Source organism: Hemiscyllium ocellatum, unplaced genomic scaffold (assembly GCF_020745735.1).
Source record: "Hemiscyllium ocellatum isolate sHemOce1 unplaced genomic scaffold, sHemOce1.pat.X.cur. scaffold_2918_pat_ctg1, whole genome shotgun sequence".
NCBI lineage: Eukaryota > Metazoa > Chordata > Chondrichthyes > Orectolobiformes > Hemiscylliidae > Hemiscyllium > Hemiscyllium ocellatum.
In genome coordinates, this window is record NW_026868246.1 from 23757 (window position 1) to 32450 (window position 8694).

Here is an 8694-nt window from a genome sequence, read left to right on the forward strand (position 1 = left end):
GAGTTCTACCCCATAATCAGCTGTGATCTTTTAGATGACAGAGTGAACTCGAAGGGCAGAACGGTCTCCTGCTCCTATTTCATCTAGGCCAGAGTCTCATTTTCTCCAGTAGCCCATCCAGTGTCACCTTATTGATCCCTTCTCTCCTGGGATGTTAGTCCCTTCATTGTTGTGGTTCTGTTCGCTGAGCTGGGAATTTGTGTTGCAGATGTTTTGTCCCCTGTCTAGGTGACACCCTCAGTGCTTGGAAGCCTCTTGTGCTGCTTCACAGGAGGTTCCCAAGCACTGAGGATGTCACCGAGACAGGGGACAAAACATCTGCAACACAAATTCCCAGCTCGGCGAACAGAACCACAACAACGAGCACCCAAGCTACAAATCTTCTCACAAACTTAGTCCCTTCATCCCCAGTAATCACATCCTGGGGGTTACCATTTACCAGAAACTCTACTGGACTCACCCCACAAACACTGTCCCTACAGAGGCTGGGAATCCTGCAGCGAGTGAGTCGTTTCCCCCCACCCCCCCCAACAAAGCCTGTCCCACCATCAACAAGGCAAAAGGCAGGAGTGGGACAGAATACTCCCCACTTGCCCCTTCATGGGTAGCTCCAGCAACACGCAGAAAGCTTGACACCATCCAGAACAAAGGAGCCCACTTAATTGGCACCACATTCCCCACCACTGACCCTTGGCAGCAGTGTGCATCGTGTTTCTCAACGGGGGCAGAAGCACCCCCTGAGGGGCATTTGCCTTCCTTCGGTGGGCGTTGAAGTCAAAGGGGGTGGCAAAGGGGCACTGAACAACTTAGCAAAGAGCTAACCAATCACTTGGAAGACTGCCGTGCCCTTGAAGGACATTGCTTGGGTGCTGAGGAAAAATAAGCACTACCGCCTAACTGCGGTAGTGGGGGTTAATAAAAAAGAAAATAAAACCAAAAAAAAACAAGGAGTTAAAAAAAATAGAGGGGATCCACCCCTAAGAAAAACAAAAATGGAAGGACATTGCTGTGTGCAGATGGATAGTCACATAATACAAATAGTAACATTTATTTTTGTTGTATATAAAACATATTTCACAAAAGTTTTCTGATTTCAGCACTGTAGTGTATTGCAGTTGTATGTACAAAAACAGACTTTGATGGTTTGGGAGCGTTGCATGATTTCAAGGGTAAGGGAGCGTTGAATACAGAAAGGTTGAGAAACACAGGTCTACAAGATGTACTGTGGGAATTCAACCCCAGGGCATCAATGTGGCCTTTAACAGTTTCCTCATTTCCCCTTCCCCCACCTCACCCCAGTTCCAACCTTCCAGCTCAGCACTGTCCCCATGATTTGTCCGACCTGCCTATCTTTTCCACCTATCCACTCCACCCTCCTCTCTGACCTATCACCTTCATCCCCTCCCCCACTCACCTATTGTACTCTATGCTATTTTCTCCCCACCCCCACCCTCCTCTCACTTATCTCTCCACCCTTCAGGCTCTCTGCCTGTATTCCTGATGAAGGGCTTTTGCCCGAAACGTCGGTTTTCCCGCTCCTCGGATGCTGCCTGACCTGCTGTGCTTTTCCAGCACCACTCTAATCTAGACTGTGGGAATTCAGCAAGGCTCCTTAGTGAGCTCCTTCCAAACCCACCACCACTTCCATCTGGAAAGACAGAGGCAGCAGATACCTGGGAAGACAGTCCCCTGTGAGTTTCCTCCAAGCCACTGGCCGTCGTGACCTGGAATATTTCACCATTCCTTCGGTGTCATTGGGTCAAAATGCTGGAACTCCCTCCCGAAGGGCACTGTGGGTCTCCCTACGGCACACTGACTACAGCAGTTCAGTAGCCAGCTTCCCTGGGACAATGGGAGCGGTGGGTAAGAGGAGCAATAACTGCTTGACCAGACAGCGACACCCCCCACCCCAGGAAAGAAAAGACCTGTTAATCTCCGCTGTCTTATCTCAGCAGTGAACCCTGGCTGATGACACTGTCAGCACATTGCAGTGACTGGCAACATTGAAGATGACTGTGTTACTACTTCAGTTACTGTGGGAGGTCAGCCGCTTCCTTTGTTTCATTGCCGATGGACGTCTGCAGAATACAGCGCACAACGCAGGAGAAATTGCAACATTTGGGCAGTGTTAATGGTTTGGGAGGGGAGATATAAAACTGAAGGACAGAGTCTTCATGTAGCTTGCCTCTCTAAATGCATGGTTTCTGTTCAGCTCAGGGTCTCATCTTGTGATCGTGCCGTCACTGAGGGATGCTCACCATGATTTTGTGTATCCTCAGGCGCCCTTCCACTGCTTTGAGCCGTCTAAGGAAGACAAGGAGGTATTCCACTTTTCCACCATCCTTCTCTGCATCTGCCTTTAAACCCCTTGGCAGCAGTGTTAATTCTAAGCTTTGTAATCCAGTTCATTTGGGGAATGTTATCAACTGTTCTCCCGTTGTTGTGACTGCAGTTTGATACAAACCAGGCCATTTCAGAGGGAGTTTAAGAGTTACCTTTGTTGCTGTTGATGTAGGCCTGACCAGGGAAGGGTGACTGATTTCGTTTGCTAAAATACATGGGTTTTTAACAATAATTGACCATGGTGACAATAGTCTCCATTAGATCCAGCACTTAATTCCAGATTATTACTGAACTCAAATTTCTCCATCTGACAGCCTTCAGAACACAGGTCTGGGGTTCTGGATTACTCATCCAGTAATGTTACCATCACAGAATCCGTGCCCCTCCCCAGAAATCCTGAGTTCACCTCCCACGGCGGGCCACCTGAGAATTCCAGTCAAGTTAATGAGCAAACGGGAGTGATTTTAAAACAACAAAGCCTGGGTCAGTAAAAGTGTCATAGTAATAGAGATGTACATCACGGAAACAAAACCCTTCAGCCAACTCCTCCATGCTGATCAGATATCCTAACCTAATCTAGTCCCACTTACCAGCACCTGGCCCAAATCCCTCTAAACCCTTCCTATTCATATCCCCATCCAGATGCCTTTTAAATGTTGTTGTCATTGTACCAGCCTCCCCCACTTCCTCTGGCTGCTCGTTCCATACACAGATCACTCTCTGAGTGAAAAAGTTGCCCCTTGGGTCCCTTTTAAACTTTTCTCCTCAGCCTACGACCTCTAGTTCCGGACTCCAGGAAAAAGACTTTGATCTATTTCTCCTATCCACGCCCCTCAGCGTCTGACGCAGGAGGCTGACTGATTCCACTCCAAAACGCAGCCAGCTCATTGACAGAAATCTGCTGTCCTTTGTCGGTGTAGGTGACTCCATTCCCAGACCAGTGTGGGGTGGGCAATACATGCTAGCTACGCCTGTGACGAGCGGGGAATGGAATGTCACCACTACGCTGATCTGATTGGTCAGTATGTTGAGGCAGGGAAGAAACTCCAACCAATTGAGGATGCCCAGAGAGGTCCTGGAGAGCAGGTACCTGGAGCATGTTGTACAATAAACAGCACTCCATCCTCTGGGGCACAATCTGTGGAGAGTGAAATACCCTTACGGCAGGAGCAGTGGATGCTACTGATCCAGTGTACAAAGCTGGGGCTGCTCTTTCCTCTGGCAGAGGATATGTCAGGGGCAGGTGTCTCTGTTCCAAGGCAGAGCTGCTTTACTGGGTTAAAGGTGCTGTGTACAACAGATGGTGTGTGTGTGTGTGTGTTTACCTTTCTGAAGTAACAAAAGCCTCATTGTTGTAAATAATCAGCATTTAAGGTACTGACCTGAGAGTAGCTCTCAGGTTATTGGTTTCCTCACACCATGAGGACTTTGAAAGCTGATTGTTGTTGTGATTCTCTCAGGGAGTGTTTAAACAGTAGCCTGAAAGGGGTATAGTTGATCATCACCAATCATAATGTCGCTCACAAGCCAGAGGCACGTTTCCACGTGCACAGCCTGCCCATCCGAACCAACCATGTGATGATGATCAGGGCTGGTGAGTGAGGATCAGAAATCAGCCTAAAGGACAATGTGGAGAATTGTCCCCTGCTGCCTGTCCAAATACGGCATGTTGTTTTACACTTTCACCTGAGTGCGCCTATAGGGCTTTGGCTTCATGTCTCATCTAAAAGAGAGTCTCCCTGACCCTCCGGTGCCACGTTCCCTCGGTGCTGACCCTCCGGTGCCACGTTCCCTCGGCGCTGACCCTCCGGTGCCATGTTCTCTCAGCGCTGACCCTCTGGCAGTGCCATGTTCCCTCGGCGCTGACCCTCCGGCGGGACCATGTTCCCTCGGTGCTGACCCTCTGGCAGTGCCATGTTCCCTCGGCGCTGACCCTCCGGTGCCATGTTCTCTCAGCGCTGACCCTCCGGCGGGGCCATGTTCCCTCGGCGCTGACCCTCCGGGGCCATGTTCCCTCGGCGCTGACCCTCCGGGGCCATGTTCCCTCGGCGCTGACCCTCCGGTGCCATGTTCCCTCGGCGCTGACCCTCCGGCAGTGCCACGTTCCCTCGGCGCTGACCCTCCGGTGCCACGATCCCTCGGTGCTGACCCTCGGGCGGTGCCACGATCCCTCGGTGCTGACCCTCGGGCGGTGCCACGTTCCCTCGGTGCTGACCCTCGGGCGGTGCCACGTTCCCTCGGTGCTGACCCTCGGGCGGTGCCACGATCCCTCGGTGCTGACCCTCGGGCGGTGCCACGATCCCTCGGTGCTGACCCTCGGGCGGTGCCACGATCCCTCGGTGCTGACCCTCGAGCGGTGCCACGTTCCCTCGGCGCTGACCCTCAGCTGATGTGGCCCTCCCTCGGCGCTGACCCTCGGCCGATGCGGCCCTCCCTCGGCGCTGACCCTCCGGTGGTCAGTTTGGGTTACATGCTCCTACCTCTGCATTGCTGCTTGAACCCATGACCTTCTGATTTATAACCGTCGGCTGTACTTTGAGTTGGAGCGCCAGAAGTTGGCACCTCTGGTAACATGCTGTGCCTCTCCCTTAGGGAGTACATCACTCCCTCATCACTGATTCCCGTGCAAAGTAACACTACCTCAGCACCCACCCTTCAACAGTGTACCGCTCACTCAGAGAGTGTCACTCCCTCGGCGCCCACCCTGTGACAGCGGGCCGCTCCCTCGGCGCCCACCCTGTGACAGCGGGCCGCTCCCTCGGCGCCCACCCTGTGACAGCGGGCCGCTCCCTCGGCGCCCACCCTGTGACAGCGGGCCGCTCCCTCGGCGCCCACCCTGTGACAGCGGGCCGCTCCCTCGGCGCCCACCCTGTGACAGCGGGCCGCTCCCTCGGCGCCCACCCTGTGACAGCGGGCCGCTCCCTCGGCGCCCACCCTGTGACAGCGGGCCGCTCCCTCGGCGCCCACCCTGTGACAGCGGGCCGCTCCCTCGGCGCCCACCCTGTGACAGCGCGCTGCCCCCTCGGCGTGAGGATGATAACAGAATATTATGTGAGTTGAGATGGTGGGTAAATATTGGGAGCAACACTTCCTGTGAGAGTTAGATTTTGTCAATGGTTCAGTTCAGGCTTGGGGTGTGACTAACGGACCAAGTGTCAGGAGGGTGTTTTTCTGGCTAATTGTACCTTATTTGAGGGGCCAGTCCTTGAGCCCAGGTGTGGTTACTATCGAGGCAGTGTGTGTAGCAGTAAGGATCTTCCTCTAAATTATGTGTTTCCCTTTTCTGCCAGCGGGTCCATTTTGTTTCTGATCCTTGCACATTGAACATCAACGAGGTGGTCTTTGCTGTGACTTCAACTGACGTTCTCTTTCATATGGGAGCAGAGGAGATTAACAGGTACGTGTGCAGCAAGTTACATTATTTGCAGACAAACCCTTGGAATGGATTTAATTGTTGAGATATTAATGTTGAACTTCCCTTTCTTGTTCCCTCCTGCCTTAAGTTTTTCAGTGCCCATTCCCTTGGCCTCCCATGCTGCAACATAAGTCAATGCTAACACGCTGCACCAAGTCCTCCTCATCTGAGCTCCTTACAACATGTCAGTTTTAGAAAAGTATTTTCAAAACGCTGTTTTCGGTTCCTTCTGTGGCCACCCCACCAGAATCAGCTGCGGGACTCTCTGGGATCTCTGTAACCCTGTCTGTGTGAAGCAAGGGAGTTAGGGATTACAAGGTGCAGACAGGACAATGAGACTCAAGCCATTATCAGATCAAGCAGAGTCTTACTAAATGGTGGTGCGGTATCGAAGGGCCCACTCCTGCTGCTGAGTCCTATGTTCCTAACATTTGACGCTTCCTTATCCTCATTATTCTGTACCATCTGCTAACCTACATTATTCCATTCTCATCCATATGTTTATCCAATGACCATTTAAATGCCTTTTAGAGTTAACGAGTCTACTACTGTTGCAGGCACGGCATTCCACATCCTTGCTACTCTTTGAGTAAAGAAACTACCTCTGACATCTGTTCTGTATCTATCGTTCCTCAATTTAAAGCGATGTCCCCTCCAACACCATCTGAGGAAAAAGGCTCTCACTGTCCACCCTATCTAACCCTCTGATCATATGGTATGTCTCTATTAAGTCACCTCTTAACCTCCTTCTCTCTGACAAAAACAGCCTCAAGTCCCTCATAAGACCTTCCCTCCATACCAGGCAACATCTTAGTAAATCTCCTCTGAACCCTTTCCAAAGCTTCCACATCCTTCCTATAATGCGGTGACCAGAACTGTACACAATCCTCCAAGTGTGGCCACATCAGAGTTTTGTACAGCTGCAGCATGACCTCATGGTTCCAGAACTCAATCCCTCTCCCAATAAAAGCTAACACACTCTATGCCTTCTTAACAACCCTATCGACCTGGGTGGCAACTTTCAGGGATCTATGTACATGGACACTGAGATCTCTCTGCTCATCCACACTACCAAGAAGCTTACCATTAGCCCAGTACTCTGCATTCCTGTTGCTCCTTCCAAAGTCAATCACCTCACACTTTTCTGCATTAAACTTCATTTGCCACCTCTCAGCCCAGCTCTATAGCTTATCCACGTCCCTCTGTAACCTATAACATCCTTCATCACTATCTACAACTCTACTGACCTTAGTGTCTTCACAAATTTACTAACCCATCTTTCTACGCCCTCCTCCAGGTTATTTATAGAAATGACAAACAGCAATGGCCCCAAAACAGATCCTTGTAGTACACCACTAGTAACTGAACTCCAGGATGAACATTTCCCATCAACCACCACCCTCTGTCGTCTTTCAGCGAGCCAATTATTTCACAGGTCGGCGCAACGTCAAGGTGGGAAGGGCCTGTAGTGCGCTGGACTGCTCTGTGTCCTCAGCCCCATTCCCTGACATTCTCCTCTCTCTCTCTGTCCTTCCCTCTTCCTTCAAGATGCTCTTTAAAATATCTACCCTCTTCCCATTCTTTGCCTCGATACTGCTTGTTTGAAGAACTTTAGGGACGTTAGTGGCTGTCTACATGTTACTGATTGAGTGGAATTGATTGCGTTAAAGATAAAAGGAGGATGTGATGTACAATACATGACTGAACTGCAGGTTACACGTCCTGGCCCGGAGTCTGTGATGGGGGCTCATCGATTTGCTGGGAGAGAAATTTGTTTATTTATTCATGGGATGTGGGCATCACTCGCTGGAACAACATTTATCGCCTGTCCCTAATTGCCAAATGGATGTTTGAGTTGACCAGGTTGATGTGGAGTCCTGTGTAGGCCAGACTGCATGAGATTTCCTTCCCAAAAAGGGCACCAGTTTTTACCATTGCGAGGATCACCATCAGGTTCAATCCCGATCTTTACTCATTTCAAATTACACCTTCTGCTGGGATGGGGTTCGAATCCGTGGCCCCCAGAACATTAACATTAGAAACAAACACAGGGATTGCTGGAAAAGCTTAGCAGGTCTGGCAGCACCTGTGGAGAGAAATCAAAGGTAACCTTTCAGGTCGAGTGCCTCTTCCTCAGAGCTGGACCCAACATGTTAACTCTGATTTCTCTGCACAGGTGCTGCCAGACCTGCTGAGTTTTTCCAGCAGTTTTTGTTGTTGCTTCTGATTTCCAGCGTGTGTAGCTCTGTCGGTTATCCCGGGGGTTCTAGGTACCCAGCCCCAGTGGTATTACTGCCTTTCCCAGGGGAGTTTGGAGCATACAACCGTTTTTGCAACGTGGCTGGTTTGAAGTAGGGTGTGTAGTAATCTTCGGAGGGAAAATACGGTGAACACAGAGAGGGATCTTGATTATCTGGCAAGATTGCACAGTCCTGATGCTGGCTAAACTGTTATCTGGCGTTGGATTATCCAGAATTCAATTAACCGAATAAAATACTTCCCACCCGTGTCCTTTGGGTAATCTTCTTTATTTGCAGCAGACCGAGATATGGAGCATTGGCGCTGTCTGTCTGTCTCTCTCGCTCGCTGTCTGTCTGTCTCTCTCTCGCTCGCTCGCTGTCTGTCTGTCTCTCTCGCTCGCTCGCTGTCTGTCTGTCTCTCTCGCTCGCTGTCTGTCTGTCTCTCTCTCGCTCGCTCGCTGTCTGTCTGTCTCTCTCTCTCTTGCTCACTGTCTGTCTGTCTCTCTCGCTCGCTCGCTGTCTGTCTCTCTCGCTCGCTCGCTGTCTGTCTCTCTCGCTCGCTCGCTGGCTGTCTCGCTCGCTCGCTGTCTGTCTGTCTCTCGCTCGCTGTCTGTCTCGCTCGCTGTCATCTCTCGCTCGCTCGCTCGTCTGTCTGTCTCGCTCGCTCGCTGTCTGTCTGTCTGTCTCTCTTGGCTC

At 51.1% G+C, this 8694-nt stretch overlaps 1 protein-coding gene across 1 annotated transcript in view; it reads left to right on the plus strand.

Annotated features, from left to right (window-relative positions):
- The window catches only part of LOC132812703 (DNA polymerase alpha subunit B-like), a 31840-nt gene extending 23727 nt beyond the window's left edge, over positions 1-8113 (plus strand). The window contains exons 12-14 of the mRNA XM_060822994.1: positions 2213-2321; positions 5634-5740; positions 7993-8113. Coding sequence (XP_060678977.1) covers positions 2213-2321; positions 5634-5740; positions 7993-8113 — 337 coding nt within the window. The remainder of the gene's footprint in view (positions 1-2212; positions 2322-5633; positions 5741-7992) is intronic.
- The last annotated feature ends 581 nt before the right edge of the window (positions 8114-8694 follow it).